The 20459-nt window shown below is 35.6% G+C and overlaps 1 protein-coding gene across 8 annotated transcripts in view; it reads right to left on the bottom strand.

Annotated features, from left to right (window-relative positions):
* Nucleotides 1–20459, bottom strand: part of MAPT (microtubule associated protein tau) — a 156513-nt gene that overhangs the window by 89268 nt on the left and 46786 nt on the right. For all 8 annotated transcript variants that reach the window (XM_051994914.1, XM_051994918.1, XM_051994919.1 and 5 more), the window contains exon 2: nucleotides 3931–4116. In XM_051994914.1, the coding sequence (XP_051850874.1) occupies nucleotides 3931–4099 (169 nt within the window). In that variant the 5' untranslated portion in view covers nucleotides 4100–4116. The remainder of the gene's footprint in view (nucleotides 1–3930; nucleotides 4117–20459) is intronic.

Genomic DNA, 20459 nt, shown 5'->3' with positions numbered 1-20459 from the left:
ATGCTGTAAAAATTACCCTGGCATGGGTTCTATCAATAAAAAGTTATTAAAATAAAAAAATTAGGAAAAAAAAGAAAAGACTGGGGAAATTTTTGTAGCAATTTTCTCTGATAAAGGCCTCATCAGAAAACTGAGTCAAATTTATATGAATCTGAGACATTTCCCAATTGATAATGGGAAAGGGATATGGTAAAAGGAGATGAACAGGAAGTTTTCAGATTAAAAAAATAAAAGATATATATATATATACATATATATATATATATATAGTCATAAGAAAAATGCTCTAAATAACTGATTAGAAAATGCAAATTAAGACAATTCTGAGATACCATTTACAGCTATCACATTGGTTAATATAACAGAAAAAGAAAATTACAAATGCTGAAAGGGATGTGGGAAAATGAGACACTAATGAATTGTTGGTGCAGTTATGAATTGATCCAACCATTGTGGAAAGCAATTTAGAATTAGGCTCAAAGGGCTACAAAACTGCATACTCTTTGACCTAACAATACCACTACCATTTGTATCCCAAAGAGAAAAAAAGGAAAAGGACCTATATGTACAAAAATATTTTTATAAGTAACAAAAAATTGGGAATTGATGGGATGCCCATCAATTGAGGAATGAATAAATTATGGCATATGATTATGATGAAAATGTGCTATGATGAAATGAGGAGAAGCTTTATATGCACTAATATAAAGTAAAATGAACAGAACCATGTGAACACTATACAAAGTAACAGTATTATTATATACTGATCAACTGTAACTGACTTAATTATTCTCAGCAATACAAAGATGTAAGACAATTCTTTAGGACCTATGATGAAAAATGCTGTCTACCTACATAGATGGAACTAACAGAATTTGAATGCACATCAAAGCATGCTGGGTTTTTTAGTTCTCAAATTTTTCTTGTTTTTTTTTTTTTTTAATATGACTAATACAGGAAAAGGTTTGTACTATAGCACACATATAACCTTTATCAAATGCTTGCCAACTTGGGAGGGATAAGAGACAGAAGGATAAAAAAGAATTTGGAATCAAAACTGTAAAAAATGAAGGTTAAATTGTTTTAAAAATTTAATTGGATAAAATATTAAATTTCTGAAAAAATCACATTTGAAGGAAGTGTTATCATTCAAGTTTATCTGGGCTTGAAATACCTCTCCATTTCCATTTTACCCTTCAAACAAAAAAGAATCCAAAAAAGAAAAATATTCCTTCTATAAACTTCATGTTATTTTATATAAATTCTCAGTTTCCTCCTGTGCATATCAAGGATTTAGTAAAGCCTGAGCAGCATTTATCTTGCAAGTAGCAACTCAGGGCAACTAAAAAAAATTCACATTGGCAAAATAAACTGTCCCTGAAGAGCTCTAGAAGGGTCTTTCCCATGAAGGTCAGGTGAAGGTGAATCCTGAAATCTTTGAGAGAAATCCTCTAAGAATCAGCCTACTTCAACTGTAACACTTTCTTTATTCAAGCTTCTCTCACTTCCTTGCTCCTATAGCAGCTTTCTCTGACCAAGCTAGGGAAAAGAATTTTGTTTTGTTTTTTACTCAAAGCCCTAATAAATACTACTTATTTCTCTTCTCTTTCATGATGTCAGCTCCCATTAAGCAGAGAACAAGGTACTAACAGGTTCAAGGCACGACTGACTGCCCCAGTAAATCTTGTGTCCTCTAGGAAGCCTTATTTGAATAAGCACAGAAAAGACTGCTTAATTTCCAGGCTATTACCTCCATTCTCTTCTTGGTCTTTACCATCAGCAATTATCTGAAGTACCCCATTCAATAAAATAGCACCAGAAGAGAAAAGTAAGTTTTCCCCTTCTCTTTTCTACTTAAATACATATGACATATTATTAGGAAAATATTTTATAGTAAGCAAGCAAGGATTTTTATCTCAGGTACTGCCTTCTGAGGAGGGTCAAAAACAATCAAGGTCATAAGAACTACCTTTTCAGTGAAACCAGTTCTGTGTAGCAGAACTCGACTCCCTCGGGTCAACTGGAAAGGAAATAGTTCTTGGTCTAGGTTGGGCCTCTGGAGAGGGAGTTCGTGGTGGGAGGGGGTAGCAAAGAGTGTGTTTTGCTGTTAGAAATAAAAAAACAGCACAACTCATTTGTCTGGAATTACTAAATAGGGAAAGATGGAAGGCCAGATTAAAATAATGATACATCTAAAATACAATCCATCTCTGACCCTTTGAGATTGATATGGGAGGAAATAAAGGAAAACATTATGCCTTGGAGAGTGCTGAAAACTAATTACCAGAGAAAGAAACAGGAGCCAATGGGTAAGTTTCCTAGTTTTTTATACTTTCCAATACATACAGAAAGTCCAGGTGAAGACCTAAAGGAGCCCATTTCAATGAATAATAATAACTACTATATAGCGCTTTAAAGTTTGGTACCACAAGTAATCGTCAAGTTTACAAATGAAGAAACCAAGTCTCAGAGATTAAATTTAGGATAATAGGATATCAAATGATCAGTGTCAAAGGTGGGACTTGAAATTAGGTTTTCTTGACTCCAAGGATACCTCTATTCTGGCCATAAAGAGATAAGAAACACTTAGAATTATCATATGATATGTTAGAGGCTATAAGAGAGAAACTTAGAAAAAGGAATACTTCTGGTCAAGTTCTATGTTTAATGTTAGACTGGGAATACATACTGTTTCATTCTTAATATCTGCATCTTCAACACCTGGTGCACTGATGGCTATTGCTGACACTTAATGCTTGGTGATGGACTGAGTGGCCAAATAAATGCTGGCCTTGTAAGTTAGGCAATCTCTCAGTGCTTTGGGCCACTTTATAGGACTAAGCTGCAAAGCAGATTCCAACCTGTATTGGTAGAGAAGAGTCCTCAGTCCAGAATTCTCTATAGTGATAAAATCACAGTCCAAAATAATTTATAAGCCAGTAATGAAGGCTGCCATCTGCTGGGACTAGAACACAGCATATATTTAATAAATTATTTTTTGAAAGGAGGGTGATAAAAATAACTTATTTTCCTATTTGGCTTAAATAGAACTCTGTATTCTTTTCAAACTCCATTCCTCAGCTTGGCAAACTTTTTTTTTTTAAATAAAAGAAGCCTTAGACCCAGGTTGGAATCATTAATTTAAATTAGGGAGGTTTTACTATACTCAAATTAGGCAGAGACGAAACAGAAGTTGTTTTTTTTTTATTAGAGTATCAACTATTTTCTTTATTCTACTCACCTCACTTTGAATTAGTCCCTATGAGTCTTCTTAGGTTTCTCTGAAACCATTCCTCTCTCATCATTTCTTATGGCATAATAGTATTGCATTATATTCATAGTGTATTATCATAATTCATGCAGCCATTCCTCATTTAATGATCACTTCTCCTCAGTTTCCAGTTCTTTGCCACTACAAAAAGAGCTGCTATAAATATTTTTGAATATATGGATCCTTTTTATCTTTAATTTCTTTGGGGTACAGGCTTAGTAGTGGTCTTGCTGGATCAAGGAATATGCAGAGTTTAGTAACTGTTTGCAACATAGGTCCAAATTGCTTTCCAGAATGGCTGGACCAATTAATTCAGTTCCACCAACAAGTGCATTAATGTCCTTCCTCCCTCACATCCCCTCAGCATTTGTCATTTTCTCTTTTTGTCACTTTCACCAATGTGATGGATATGATGAAGAACAGCAATGTGGACATTTGTTATAAGGGTTCTGTGTTTGTTTTTCTTTTTGGTGGCAGTAATGGAAAGAGTAGGTAGAAGGCAAAGAAAGTCAATGATTATTAATTGGGAAAAACATTAAAACATAGAGGAAAGGTAAAGGACTTGTGGAGAAGCCAGTCTGAAGGTTTTGATGATTAGAAGAAAAAGGCAGATAATTTGTGCCATGGGGCCACAAAGATCTGCTTTCTCATTTACTGACCTTTCAAGCCGTGCCCCGTGTCATCTTCGGTGTCCTGCAGCAGAGTATAACCGCCTTGAGAAGCCATGTCTTTCCTCTCTCCTCCTATCTGGAATGGTTCTCCAGAATGGATCTGCTGGTTCCCAGCGTGGTCTTCCATCATGCTGAAGCTTGGTCTTTGCTCAGCCATCCTGTTTAGAGAGTTGCCTGGGGAGAGAATGCAAGGAGGGGAGAAAGTGGAGAGGAGGAAGAAAAAGCAGTCACACCACGAGCCTTCAGAGGTGCCCAAGGAAAACTACCTGCGAGTGTGGACACTTCCAGTGGGGCAGCTGCTCAAGCTTTGTTTGTGGTAGTGCCCCTTGTTCTAGACAACTAAATGTGGAGCTTACTGTATTCTCCCCATACTCTCTTTAAGGCTAATAGGGAATTAGTAGGAACTACCAATAATTTATGCCAGGGGTCCCCAAAACTCTTAAGAGAATAAGGATTCCAATTTTTCTTGTGTAGTAAGACAACAGTATAAATATGTATACATATATTGTATTTAACATATACTTTAACATATTTAACATGTATGAGACTACCTGCCATCTGGGAAGGGGGTGGAGGGAAGGAGGGGAAAAGTTGGAACAGAAGTTTTTGCAAGGGTCAGTGTTGAAAAATTACCCATGCATATGTTTCGTCAATTAAAAAAAACTATTAAAAAAAGAGAATGAGGACTCAAAAATATTTTAAAAAATGTTTTTAGAGACACCTCCTATTAGCATTCATTGATTGAGAAAGCATAGAAGAATAAAACTATATGATAAATTCTGTAATGCTTTAAAATGATTTTGTGTTTTAATCCCTCACAATAGCCAAAAGAAAGATCTTATTTGATCCTAAATGGACAGCAAAAAATGTTTCCTGTTTGAAACAATCCAGGTTAAAATCCCACTTCTAACATGAATAATCAATCAATTAATAAACATTTATTAGTCACTCACTATGCACCAAGCAGTAGACCAGGCAAAGACAAAAGTATATAAATGCAAAGAATGAAACAGATCCTGCATTCAAGTAGTTTATAATCTAATAAGGGATGCAACAGGTACAGGTACAGATACACACACAAGATACAGATAGAATAGATGGAGGGGAAAACTTCTATAAGTCTCTCAGTAATGATATCAGAAAATTATTGAGGCTAAAAAAATTCATTAGTCAGTGGTCAAGATGATAAACTTTTCTAAAGATAGGTGCTCCTCACAACAGAGACACAATCTACCAAGGGGTCCATACTTTTCATCAAATAACCAAAATTACTTCCATGCCATGGTAAAAGTACTAGAAGAGGTTCATATTTTTACATAGTTCGGTTTTTTTCTCTTCATTTTGTTAGTTCAGTTCTATCAGTTCAGTATCTATATTAATATAAAGTACAGATATTTTCCCTAATGTCATGTGTTATTTCCTACATATTAAAAGACAAAGGTCCTATCAGTATTTTACATTACATAATATAATCATAGTAAATCACACCTTTAAAAAATGAGATGAGACTGGAAAATTACATTATTCACAGCTGAGGATTGTGAGGGAATTGATAAAGGACATAAAAGAGGAATTTTAAAGACAAAAGACATACAGTTTTGATTATGTTAAACTGAAAGTGCTATTGCACAACAAAATCAATGCAGCAAAAATGATAAGATGTAGACTGGGATTTTTTTTTTTTGCATTAAACATCTCTGCTAAAACTGACATTAAAAACCTATAGGGATTGGAATGAATTTACAATTTTAGGAGATATCTACCAAAAAGGTGTGCTAAAAGACATATATGCTGGAGCAGCTAGGTGAGCCAGAAGTCAGGAACATACATCTTCTTGAGGTCAAATTTGGCCTCAGATACTTATTAGCTATGACCCTAGACAGTTAACCCTGTTTGCCTCGGTTGTCAAATGAGCTGGAGAATGAATGAAAAATAGCAAACCACTCTAGTATCTCTGCCAAGAAAATCCCAAATGGAAAGAGTTAGATATGATTGAAACAACTCAACAACAGTAACAACAACAAAAGATATGATGTTGGGAAAGACTGAATGCAAAAGGAAAAGGAGACAGAAGATGGGGTGGATAGTGTTTTGGAAGGAGTTTGGAATGGGAGATAGTGGATAGTGATCCATGGAGTCATGAAGAATCAGACATAACTGAATGAATAACAACAAAGAATTTGAAGTTTTCTTCTTTTAATTGTAATTGTAAGAGATATCTTTTGCTTTCTTCTACCTTTATGTGTAAATATATTCCTCTTCACCCCACTTCACTCTCTATTTAGAAAGTCAATCTTTATGACAAAAGTTTTTTTAAAAGGCAGATAAAGGGAAAACTCCCCTCACCACTTCAGTAAAACCAAAATATCAGCAAAATTTGGAAAAACATTCAATTTTTCATATCAATAAAAAGAAGAAAATGGATTTTTTAAATTATTCCCTCTTTGGAGACAATCCTGGACTCAAGAAGATCTGAGTTCAAATCCTGCCTTTGAAATTTACTAGCAAGTCACTTAATCTTTCAACCTCACTTTCCTCATTTGTAAAATGAGGTAGTTAGGGCTCAATGGATCTTTTTCAGATTAAAATCTATGATCAACCAGGATGCTTAGAAATCTTTTAAGCATTACTGCTGAAAATTTCTAGGAGAACAATAAACAGCAATTTCCTAAAACTTTTAATCTTAACAAAAACTGAAATGAAGACTATTAAATGTACCTGTCTGCATCAGCCACCTAAATATTTCAGTCTCAGATTGTAGAGAAGACAAGATTTTCTGTGCTTCCTCTATAATAAGCTACAACTTGATTTGGGTGAATGAAACCATTCTGCAACAATAACTTTTTTTGATCAACGTACAAGATAATTACATGGATACTCCAGGATTGTTGTTGTAATAAGGAAAAATAGGCAAAGGGTTTTTAGATTAATAAAATTTGGAACAGAAATAGTGTTGCTGGGAAAACTGGAGCAGATGGCTTTCATTAGACAGACACAACTCCTCATAGTTTAATGCATAATAGCAACAGATGGGGTTCAAGTTTAAAAATGAACCTTGATTCTAAGTCAAATGGCTGAGATTGATCAGTGGCTGCCTTGGCTTTTCGGTATCTAACCACCACAAGTTGGTGGAGACCAGAAATATATGCCTATTTTCTAAAACGTGCGTGATAATGGTATGACATAATAAAAAATGGGGTATGCTACTAAAGAGGGAAGCTTGATGGAAAACATAGAAAGCTAGTCAGAGAAACTTGAGGTCAACTGTTTCTGACACACACTAGTTGCACAACCATAAGCAAGTTGCTTAAACTTCCAGTCAACTGACTGAATTGTATTTCCTTCACCAACTCATTTGATGAAGGAATGATGGATGAGGAAACAGAGGCAAACTGAGTGAAGTGACTGAAGTCAGGTCTGAACCCAACTCTTGTGGGTTGCCTTCAGACTTCTTAGGGCAGGCTGACTCTATCCTAGCAGCTTTATACTATTTGGCCCTCAGGATGCTTGTTAGGTGAGTCTGTGTGTTGGGCCCAAGGCCAGCTTGATGCTTGGCTTAGACCAGGTCCTTTCATCCAAGCTCTTAGGAGAGCAAAGTCACTATGAGCTTTGTATATGCCATCAAAGTGAGTTCACTGTCCAAGGTGCTGAGAAAAAATTCTAGAAGGGAGAGAGAACGAGGGAGATGGCAAGAGACCTGATAATCATGTTTTCCCTTCTTGCCAAGAGACTTTCATCTTGGAGCCCAGTAAATTGGAAAGAACTTAAGATGTAAAGCCTGAGGATCTGTGTTCAAGTTCTGGCTTATTCCATTACTAACTTTATGACTTTGGCTGAATCTGAAGCTTATTTTTTTTCATGTGCAAATAGGGATGTGAATATTTCTCCAGCCTATCTCAATAAGGTTGTGGCAAAGATCAAATGAGAATGTATGTAAAGTGGTTTTTAACCATAATACAAATACAACATAATGCAAATACAAATGTGAGCCCGGCAGGAGCCATCACCAGTTACAGTGACTTTTGTTTTGTTGGACGCCAGTGACTAGAGGAGAGAGGGAGGCCCAATTCATGTGCAAATGAGGACATTACCCTAATGATACCATTGGTCTTCTTCAAGAATAAAGGATGCACAACAATATTGCTATTTTAAAGTTTTATTGAGATAGCTGTAGCTTAATGTGTTATATTGAAACATGTCATTATATGTGTATACAAATATTTATAGTTTTTGAGATCACCTTTATTTCCCAAGATTTCCCTTCTCCCCTACCCTGTCCCAGATAGCCACCCAGAAAAAAAGGAAAAAAAAGGGAAAAATGCAGGAAAAATAATCAATATATCAATAAGTCTGACATTATATATAGTTTTCCACATTCACAATCCTCTGCCTTTACAAAGCAGCGAAGATTCCCATATCTCTCTCTTTTGTGGTCAAGCATTAACCATTGAGAGATGGCTTTTGATCTTATATATTTGAGTTCCTTAGATATCTTGGATATCAGAAGTAAATAATATAAAGTTTTTCCTCCCAATGGATCACTTCTTTTCTTTAACCTAGTTGTATTTTGTTCATAATTAAAAAAAAATTTCTTGTAACTGAAATTATTTATCTCTTGTAATTGTCTCTATAGAGGCAATGGACTCTAGGCAAGTCACTTAACCCTATTTGCCTTAATCCCTTGGTGAAGGAAATGACAAACCACTCCATATCTCTGCTAAGAAAACTCCTTAGACTAAACAACTGCCTTGATCCCTCATTTGGTTAAGAAATCTCCTCCTGGCCACGATTGTGACAGATACCTATTTGCTTTTCTTCTGTTTTTATAGTGTGATTTTTAACACTTAGGACATATTTCCATTTTGAGCTTTTTGTGCTATATGATTTGATACTGAGCTAATTTTTTCTAAAGTACTTTCTAGTTTCCTCAGAAAATCCTGTTAAATAGGAAGTTTTGTACCTAGTAATTTGTGTCCTTGGATTTATTGATCACTTAGTTAAGATCAACAATTTTTAATTCCCTTAAAAAAGTTTCTTGATATCTTTGTTGTTTTTTTTTTAATCACATAGACTTTCCAATATATCACTGCTTTATTTATCCCTTCTAGAGAGCCATTTTTTTTTACTTCAAAGAGAGAAATAAACAGATCAGCAAAACTGACCAATTCTTTGAAAAGAATCAGAGAGCATGTGCAATATGCTATAACCATAGTACTCCATGTCTATAAGGAAGGCAGGGAGGTGTGATTTTTCACAGCTATTTTCTGAGACCAATGGTCGTCATAATTTGGCAGCATACATTTTGCCAATTTTGTTCCTGTTCTTTCCATTTATATTGTTGTGAGCATTGGGTATATGCACTTTTTCTGGTTCTTCTTACTTCCCTTTGCCTAGAAGTCCCTAGAAGGCTTCCAAAGCTTCTCAGTTTTCATCATATTCATCTTTTTATATCAGTAGTACGCCATTAGTTTCATTTTCAATATCCTCTAAGGCAGAAGTTTCAAACATACTGACCACTGGAACACTTCCAAGTGTGGCCAGAAGATTAAAATGAAATGGAGAAATAACAAAATAACAAAAATATAACAGAACATAGATAATAATAATCTGTGGTTTTCTAAGTCAATATGCAGCATGATATGTGTAGCTTAGTCATCTCACTTCTTATTTGAAAATTTGATATCACTGCTCTAAGGTATCTTTTCTAGCTCAAAATTGATCTTATGATTTATGATCTTGTTTATTCTTGGTATAGATAAATAACATAGATATTATATAAAAACAATTATATGTATATGTATGTATGTATATGTGTATATATTATATTATTAGGTATGCACAGTTGTTATTTGACCATTTACAACCTTGAAGTATGTTTAGCAATGGAATATGCAGACAAAAGGGTAGTGACATTTTGGTCATAATTTTCACATAAATTGCAATTTGTTTTATAGAATGATGGGCTTAATTCATGTGAATTAATTGTTGCTCTGCCAACAGAGCATTAATATTCCAGTTTTTCTACCACTGATTTCACCACCACTGACTCTGGTTATGTTTACCAATCTGCTGAATGTGAGGCAAAACTTCAAAATTGGTTTGCTTGCATTTCTTTTATAATGATTTAGAGTATTCATTCATATGACTGTTAATTGCCTGCAAGTCTTCTGAGAACTGCCTATGAAGATACTTTGACTTTTTTAAATTGAGGAACGGATTTTGTTTTTTTACATATTTCTGTTAATTATCTATCTATCAGATTCCTATTAGAAATATTTGATACCAAGATTTCCCAGCTGACCCCTCCTTAATCTAGTTATATTAATTTTGCAAATGGAATACAAAAGTTTTACTTTCATATAATTAAATTATCTATTTTATCTTTACATCTAACAAAGAAACAAAGGCCTAAATGAGGTGAGTGCTTAAGTACACATAGTCTAAATATAAATAGATGAATATACATGTAAAAGGTGTATTTATATTTATACTTTTAAATACTTAGATGTGATGCAGTTGTGTGTGTGTGTGTGTGTGTGAAGTATGAGATTATTTTACTGCTGGTGGTGCTTTTAAACATAGTATGGTTTTCTTGCTTTCCCTTTAACCATACCTAATTTTTTTTACTGTTGCCTTTTTCTGAGATCATCATTGCTCCTTGTTTTTCAAATTTATCCTAAAGCATACTGAATTCTGTTCCAGTGCCTCATTTCAATAATTTGTGAATCTTTATTCTTCAACTGTGTTTCTTGCAAACAACATATTGTTGGATTTAACTTTTTAATATAGCCTACAATTCTCTTCCATTTTATAGGTGAAGTCAGTCCATTTATGTTCACCCTTATTTTTGTAATTTCTGTTTTCTTTTCCATCATATCCTCTTATACTTTCCCCACTCTTTACTATTCTTTTTACAATAGAGAGTAGTGAAAGAGAAGTATAATTAACAGCAGTGATCTAAAAGTGAAACAATCTTTGTCCATTCCACTGCCTGTGTCTTGTCTTTTTCTTACCCCGATTCCCCATCCATTATTCTTTACCCTTTCTTTCATTCTTTTTAATTCTCATCTAAAATCCACTCTGACACTGAAAATTGCTTTGCTTATGATTATGATTAGTCCTTCCCCAACTTTATCCTCTCAAATACCCTTTTCATCATCTTGTCTCAGTTTTCCTGCTGAATTTTAATGCATTTTTGCATCAATTCTGTGTAGTTCATTAGATGTTTGTTTCCTCCTCTCCCTGTTTGTATATGCTGCTTCTTACATAGCCCACTTATCGAGAAACAGTAAGTTCCATATCTTTTTACTCCCATCTTTTGTCTCCAATCCTAAAACCTTAAAAAAAAAATCAAAATAGAATCAGATTCCCCTATTTATCTCATGTGACTCTTTCTATCAAACCTGAAGACACTGAAAGTTCTGAAAAGGTAGTTGCTTCTTCTTACTTATTCTAATGTAAGTACATCACTGTAAACTTCTTTTCCCATGCTCTAATTTCTTTGGAATAACTTGTTTTTGTGGGTTTCTCTTGATTACTGAGTTTACATTTCAAAGTTTCTACTCAGTTTTGGTGCTTTCATTAGACATTATTAAAATTTTCTATTACATTAAAAATCTGTTTTTCCTGTAGGATTATACTCACTTTTTAAGAGCTAAATAGTTCTTGGTTGTGAGTCTTTATATTTTGCCTTCTACACATTGTGTGACCCTGGCTATTGTTTCTTGGTACTTGAGCTCATTCTTTCTAACTGACTACATTATTTTTTCCTTGACCTAGAAACTATAAATATTAACTACTGCATTTATGAAGGTTTCCATTTTGGTGTTTAACTCTGTATATAACTGGGGGATTCTTTCTATTTTCATTCTGATATCTGATTTTAATAGTTCTGCTCAGCTTTCATTGATGATTTCTTGAGATACAATATTCAGACTTTGTCTTTTAGTTATGGTTTTAGAGATTCTGATTATTCTTAAATTATGTTTTCTTTATTAATTTCCCCAGTAAGTTATTTTCGACAGTAGATAGTGTGCATTTCTTTTGATTTGTTCATTTTTTATTTTGTTCTAAAATTTCTTCTTACCTCACAGAGTTCTATTTGGTTTATTCTGATTTTTGGAGAGTTCATTACTTGGATAAAGTTTTCTCCTTTCTGTTCTATGCCATTTATTCTCCTTCCAATTATTTCCTCCAGCGCTTGTAGTTCACTTATTATTTCGTGTTTATTTTTTGTTTTAACTTTTTGCAATTACTCTTCTAATGTCTATGGTCAACCCACTCTCCTTCTTGAGGATATACTCTTCTTCTAAGTTTTTTTCTTGGGCACTAAAAGATCCATAATATTCCATTAGAGTGTGTGACTACTTTATCTCTCACCCAACTACCATACGTCTAAGAAGGCATGGCATTTTTTTGTTCCATGTTTATTCTTCTCTAATCTTGATATACTAAGAGCAGAAATGCGGACTGATAGACCCATCAAAGTTGATATCCAACCAGCATCCAGAGCTGGTAACAGCAACAACCAAGTCTAAGGAATTAAGGAATTCCTAAGGAATTAGGAGGAGGTCTGATTAACCCAAACCAGCAGGACACTGACTGAAAATAGAGTAAAATGTGCTCTGAAAGGAGCCAGTTCACAGGGCAAGGGGACAAACTCACCTATTGTCAACACCTCTATAGTGAACTTTGCAGAAACTCTGCAAAGTGAGAAAAGGGCTTTCTAGGGTCTGGAGTCTTGAAGTCCCTTTGGCCCTGGAAGTTCCCTACATGCATTCCACACTCTCTGGATTTTAAGTTTGAGCCCACGCTCTATAGGGATGGGGTATATGTGCGTGTGAAAAATGTTGGGGAGCACTATTTTGTAACTACTATTCTTGCTACAGCAGGAGTTTGGAGACTAAGCCCAGAAGATGTGCTATCCGTGTAACCCCAGTTCTCTCCTCTAGTTCCTGGTCACACCTTCTGACCCATGGAGAACCATGAGAATTTAGACTGAACAGTCCTTGGGAGAAAATTTTGATATTTTGCTATTTCTCAATATAGTTTCGCTTGGGAAAGACTGGAATAAATGCCCTGTAAGGATGAAATATGGACTACTGCCAGTCCTATTCATGGTGAATTTTAGTCTCCTGTAGAGGTATATCTGAACTTGTAGGAGGAGATTAATTGGGAGCGCAGAGATGTAACAGAGCCCTAAAAGCTTCCAATTAACTGTATATTGACAATACATTTTGACTTGGTAATTGAACCAGGTGATAAGGAAAATCTAAGAATGATGGAATTGAACTTTAGAAATCAACTAGGCAAAATCCTGTTATTCTACAGATGAGGAAACTGAGACACTGAGAGGGAAAAAGATTTTCTAGAAAGTACTTGTGTTTGGATTTGAACTTAAATCTTCAGGTTTCAAGTACAGCTCTCTTCCTACAATGGTAGGTAGAGGCAATACTATGAAATCACATAATTACAAAATTCTGTTTAGGTAGATTTCTGGTCCCTTTTCTCCCTCATATTTTCTTAAGACATTTCAGTCTTAAGACTCCAATTAAAACTGTTTACAAAAGGGCTATTAACTGATAGTTAATGTGTATTTCTCTAAGGATTCCTAAAATAAACCCCACATATTTAGGCTGCTCATATTCCCTATTCTGCAAAACAACATTTGAACTGGAAGAAAATCAGTCACATTCCCTGCCATAGGTTAGTTGGGATTAACAGATTTGGGATGATCCCCCCACCCCAAGAAATCATAAAGAACATCCTTGCCCCTAACATATTCAGCTCACTTCCAATTTTCTAAATCCTGCACTCCTGTGTCCTCCTCATCCCTCTGAGTTACTTGGGCTTTATATTTGTTAATGAAAATTAGTAATTTTCTCACAGGTTAAAAGTTCATATTCTTTCCCACATTCACAATGGGTGTAATCATTTGTTAAAGGCAACAAGACAAAACCAGGACAGATAATTGGCTATGCTTATTAAAAACAAGGAGCTCTCTTTGACCTAAATAAATCCTCACCCCAAATTAAGCCATGCTTTTTGGCGACACTTCAGAATTTAACTTAAACCCAGCAAATCCAAATAACCTCACATTTCAAATGAGTGGGTTCTTGGTTAGTTTTAACTTTGTGTTTGTTGGAGAGTGAGACCTTCATCTCACAGGGGAACAGGATTCCTAACTTACATACACTAAATCACAAGTCATGCTACTGGGGCCAAAGTCTGAAGCTGCATCTCATCTTTAGAGGGCAGCAAATGCTTGCACTAATCAGGCTATCTATATTAAGTTATTTGGAATTAGGCACTGTCCAGTCAATGCAAAATGACTTGGAGGCTCTCCCACTGTTTCTGGGACACTAAGAGACTGTCTGTGACTCAGCTAAATAATGAAACCTCGAGCCGAGTGTATTTCTGGATTAAAGTAAAAACAGTCTGCAGCTAATGTATCAGATAAAATAACCATCAGCATTATAAATGCATCTCTCTCTCTCTCTAGCCCCTTGATTAAATGAGTCTCAATGAGGGCAGCACCTGGAGTTCTAAAACTATAATGAATACAGTTTTTAAAAAGTTTAGAGTACCCAAGGGTGTGCTTAATTTTCAGTGTGGGCATTTACATCTCAAAAAATGGCAAATGCTTTAAAAGCAGGGCTTGATTTACTGTTTTGTCAATAGATGGTGAAAATGCTAATACAGATTAAACTAAAGTGTGCCATGTGTACTTTTTCCTTCCCAAAGAGCTGGAATGCTAAACATTTACCAACTTATCCCTGAGAGTTCCTCATTCTCATTTCTCTTTGCTCCAAATCCTCTTAGAAGTATTTAATACATACAATGTCATACATTATAGTTTGCAATGTGGAGAAAATCAGAGTGTAGATAAGAGATAAGGGTTATTGAGAAGTAGGCCAAATTGTGCTTAGATAACTGTTTTATTTTAAGACTCCAGCTACTTCATCATTTAATTTTTATAGAAACTATTGTATTAAGGAATCCTTTTTTTTTTTTTAAGATAATTGAAAAGCATGGTAATCATCTCATTTAGTTATACCTTTGAGTAATCTGGTAGTTCAAAAGGCTATAGACAAAGCTTCATTCTTCATAATGGCAAAATATCCAATTGTAGAGATTGTATCTAAAGATCCAAATAGATGGGGGCAGCTGGGTGGTGTAGTGGATAGAGTACCAGACCTGGAGTTAGAAAGACTTGAGTTCAAATTCTGCCCCAGACATTTAGGAGCAGTGTGATCGTGGGCAAGTCACTTTAACCCCATTTTGCTTCAGTTTCCTCATCTGTAAATCAGCTGAGAAAAAAATGGCAAACCACTCACTCCAGTACCTTGGCCACAGAAACCCCAAACAGGGTCATGGAGAGTTGGTCATGAGTGAAATGATTCAACAAAATCTAAGTATCTAAATCAATTGTATTAAATATCTACTGTTATCTAATAACATCGACATTGATTGTATTAAAAATCTAATATCATGTAATTGTTCAGATAAAGACTTTAGATAAAGGACTCAAGGTGCTGATCTTGCAAACCTTATTAATGAAGTGATGTAATCTTGCCCAATGTTTGCTCAATGTTTATTGTTTTTCCAAATGAATATTTGTCACCACAACTGGATTTTAAGTTTACTTACAGGCAAAGACGGTCTCTTTTTATTCCGTTTACTCTTCCCTTCTCCTTTCCTAGTATCCAGCACAGAACTGGATATAGTTCATACACCTAAACAATTCCAGTATGAATTTCAGTAGAGGCCTAATTTCTGAAATTGTGGCTATTATGATAGAGAGATTGCAAATGGAAAACACTTATCTTTAGAGATAAGGAAGCTACAGCAGATATACTGCTGTGTCACTGCTAAAGTCACAGAATCAGACGGAGTGTCAGAAAGGACCTTAAAGGTCATTGAGTCTAATCTTCTTATTTTACAGATGAAGAAACTGAGTCCCAATTAATGAATAAACAAGCATTCATTAAATACTTACCGTGTCCTAGGTCCTGTGCTGAGGGCATAATGAAGGGTAAAAGCAAAGTCTCAATTCTCAAAGAGTTCTCTCTATAACAGGACATGTTTGCAACATGCAAACAACTATATATATTATATATATGTGTGTGTATGTATATGTGCATACACACACACACACACACACACACACACACACACACACACACACACCAGTGTCAGAGACTGTGGAGAAGTCAAGAAGGATGAGAATTAAAAAGGCTTTTAGATTTGGCAATTAAGAGACCGCTGCTGAGTGCTGTGGAAAGAGCAGTTTCAATCAAATGTTGAGAGTGGAAATCAGATTACTGAGAGTTTAGAAGAGAACAAAAAGACAGGAAATGAAGATGTCAACTTTATAAAGTTTACAAATCATTATAAAGTATGTCTTTTAAGTATGTGACCATAATAATCATACCTCTATATTAATCTTTATATTAAATTGGTGAAGAAAATCCTATAAGAGACTAACTGAGGTATCAAAGGGCTATTGAGACATCATGAAGAAAATGAAGTTAGGAAATCATAGTTAGGACATGATGACCTGCAAAATGTAATCTTGCATTATAAATGAATCAGCTTTTGGAGGACTTTGTTGTACCATACATGAATCAAGAGACCTATAAATATTGTGAATTTTCTATCTTGGGATTTCAGGCCATACTAGATAGACTATAGACCCCACCTTTGTTCCTCTTAATAAAGGCTAGTTTCTTTGCCCATAAAGGCTTCCCCGTTTCTTATAATACACACATTAATGGTCCAATTTGGATATTATAATCTGAGCACTAATGCATTTTTCAACCACTTTATTTTTTCAGTGTGGAAAGATAATCTTTTACTGTAGTAACTCTAGATTTTTCTAATGAAACTGTCTTGTTTTTTGTGGCTCAGTGCAATTAGAATCATATTATATATGAAAAGAAGTATTTGAAGAACCTTGCCACCCAAACAAAATCTTTTTTGAATTTGAACTCAGGACAGCTTATACTTGGATAACATCCACCTACTTGTTTTATGATGATTTTCTTGATTGCATCCAGAGCATCTTTGAACAAGGTTATTTCCATAATCACACCTGCTCCTGGATCACTCCCTAATGATGACCTCTTTAGGACAGATCAGTCAAGCACACCGGCTCTGCTCCCTCCTCCCCCCAGCCCCTTTTGGAGTTCATACAGATTTTCTTTGTCTGCCTCAGAAATATCATTCTGTGCAGATACACCTTTCCATCTTCTGACTAGGTACGACTGGCTGAAAGCTGAGGACTGGGGTGAGAAGTTATAATCATTCTGAGAGTCATGACTGCTTAGCATCCCTCTCTCTAGTGGGAAGTAAACTATCTGTTTCATACCTGTTTTAAGTTTGATATATTGGGTATTTTTTTACTTACCCCTCCCTTTGAGTGGAGGTGCACAGGTGTGAGACCCTAGAGAGAAAGGTAGATTTGTTCCTTAGGCATCAAAGGTGGGGTTGGAATGAGATATTGGAGAGCCTAATTCCCCTTTTTGAGAAGAATTCCCCAAAGAAATGAACTTTAGAAAACCTCAGTGGGAGAGAAAAAGCAGGAGTTTATACGGCTCACTAGGGCCTGGCAGCAAACTCACCTTCCTGAGTTCAAATCCCACCTCAGACACTCACTAGCTGTGTGACCTCACCCTGCCTGCCTCAGTTTCCTTATGTGTAAAATGAGCTGGAGCAGGACATAGCGAAGTACTCCAGTGCCTTTGCCAAATGGGCTCACAAGGAGTCAGACGTGACTGAAATGATTAGATAACAAAAGGTTCTAGAGCTCCAGCCAAGCAGTGCTTGGCTACTAGTACCTGCATTAGATATGGAAGATAAGGAGCCTGTTTGAGCAGAGATTTTAAAGGAGCATTTTGTTCTATGGAGTCAGATGCTTCCTAAAACTCAATCAAGGTAAATGATGTGATCTAATTTTCTTTAAACCACTTAATAACTCACTTATAAAACTGTCAATATTATCCAAATACTGCCCGTTGAACCCTGTAAACTGATAACTCAAGCTTCCTTCTACTCCTTTGATCCCAAGGGTAAGAGCACACCAAATGGCTGCTTTCTTTAAAACACAACCCAGAAAACTGCTAACAGGGAAGGCAGTCACTGTCAAAATAAACCACTCATTCAAGCTGTGAGTTTTAGTGATTTCTGTTGTGAATGAGACTGTCCTTATAAATAAAGACATTAGCTCACATGGCAGAACTTTAACCATCATAGATATTCTTCGTAATTTGGAGCACTTCTGAAACCACAGGGTTTTTATAAATTTGTCTAAGCAAAGAACATAATCATAAAACATACAAGAAGGATTATATTCATTAACATCAAAACAAACATATGGGGAAAAAAGCCCTATGGAGTGATTATTTAGGAAGCCTCTCCAATTCTCAAGAGAATGTTGAATTACCATCAGCATATGAGTACTTTCAGAGTTACTGAAGAGACTTTAAGTGATACAGGTGGTAAGAATATTTTATTTCATCCCTCTGTGGTGGGCGGCCACATCTCTAAGTCCTTATTGTTGGGGAGGTTGAGGCTGGTGTTCTGGGCTACAACAGGTCTAAGTTAACCAGGTATGTATGTCTAGCCTGAGTCCAACACAAATAAAGGAGCCACCGCTCTGCCCAAGGAAGCATGCACCAGTCCAGATTGGAAAGGAAAGAGATCAAAGCTTCCATGCTGATCAGCATTAGGATTGGGCCTTTGAGAGGCTAGTCCGGCCTCAGGGAGATAAGGTAGATTCAGTTTTTAAAAAAAAGTTTCACAATGATTTAGAAAGTAGACTTAGTAAATTAGTTTCATCTCTGTGTTCACACATTGCCATTTTTTGAACATGGGGGTAATGTGGATATAATATGTGGATATAATAATAATATTGGAAATAATGTGGATAATAAAATTGGATATAATATAATAGGAAAATTTTCTTAAAGTTTCTACCCTCATTTATCTATTTAATGGATCTTTGATCTCACTGTGGTAAATCTTCCAACTATCAGCGAAGATTATAAACTCTAAACACCTCCTCCACCTGTGCAATTCTCCCATGAATTCAAATGTCACTTCTGGCATTTACTAGCTATGTGACCATGGGAAAGTCACTTAACTCTCCCCTCCAGGATTCAAGTTTTCTTATCAGTAAAATGGGATACTATTAAACATAATTCCTAACTCACAGGACTGCCGTGAGACTCAAATGAAACGATATATAACAATATATGTAAAGCACTTTGCAAAACTTAAAATGATATGTAAAACGTCAGTAATTAATTGTGATCATTACTGTAACTGAGTCAACGCAGCAGAGATGCAAAAGTACTTTGCTACTAGGATCCACTAATGCTCCAATATCTTTGCCAAGAAACCCCATGAACAAGGCTTGGCATGTGATGATCCAGAGGTTAACGGAGAGTCCATCACATCTGAACAACTGAACAACTACAAAGAACTTGATCATTTCCTTTTATAGTAATAATGATTTGCTCCATTTTGCCATTTGCTCCACTTCTTTGTTATGTGGCCACTTCTTTTACTCAGTCAGTCAGCCAGTCACCATTTTACTTCAATATCTGTCACCTCTAAGAAATGATGAGCTGGTTAATTTTACAAAAAAAGCATGGAAAGGACCTGCATGAAATAATGAAGAGCGAAATGGGCTGAACCAAAAGAACATTGTGATAGCAATATTGTTGGAATAATACCTGTAAGTTATTTTAGGTATAATAAATACTCAAAGTAACTACAAAGAACCCATGAAGGAAGATGCTGTCCATCTCCAGCAAGAGAATGAAACAAAGAAGTATGTATAGAATGGTTTTACATATGTGTACTATGTGTATAATTTGTGTGTGTTACATATGTTTGTATGTATATCTGTATCAAATAGTGGCCTTCTCTAATGTGGATTGGGAAAGGAGGAAAGGAGACAGTTTGGAATGTAAAATGTGACCAAAATATAAAATGAAATTAAAAATAAATTTTAAAACCAACAAACAAAGCATCTCTCACCTACATTATTGCAACCTGTAGGGTAAAATACAGACGGCACAGCGCCTTTGTATCCCCCAGCACAAATCCTGGCACAGAGCAGTGTGAAATAAGTGCTTGCTGACTGATTAATAGCTTGATCTGAACGTGCTCTGGGAAAGGCCAAAGACACCCGGAGATCTGACTACATAAAAATGTCAGACAGTACCTGAAGACATCTGGAGGAAGTGGAGGCTGGGGGAAGTGTGATAAACGTGATCCTCTGTGCACTTCAGGGATTAGGTGTGAGCCCCAAACATCTCTAATTTCCTTTAACAAGCCTCGGTGGATCCATTAGTTTATTTAAGCCCTTCTGGGACAAGGAGCTCCATATTTAACTTCCATCTCCCCTACCCTCCTAAAATCATCCTTAAGGTAAAAATTGCTAGAAAAGAATAAATGATGTTCATATTTTTGATTTGTATTTTTTTTGGGGGGGTATAGTTTCATATATT

This window comes from Antechinus flavipes, chromosome 4 (assembly GCF_016432865.1).
Source record: "Antechinus flavipes isolate AdamAnt ecotype Samford, QLD, Australia chromosome 4, AdamAnt_v2, whole genome shotgun sequence".
Taxonomy (NCBI): domain Eukaryota; kingdom Metazoa; phylum Chordata; class Mammalia; order Dasyuromorphia; family Dasyuridae; genus Antechinus; species Antechinus flavipes.
The sequence above is the reverse complement of the archived record's forward strand: the minus strand, read 5'-3'. Positions and strand labels throughout refer to the sequence as shown.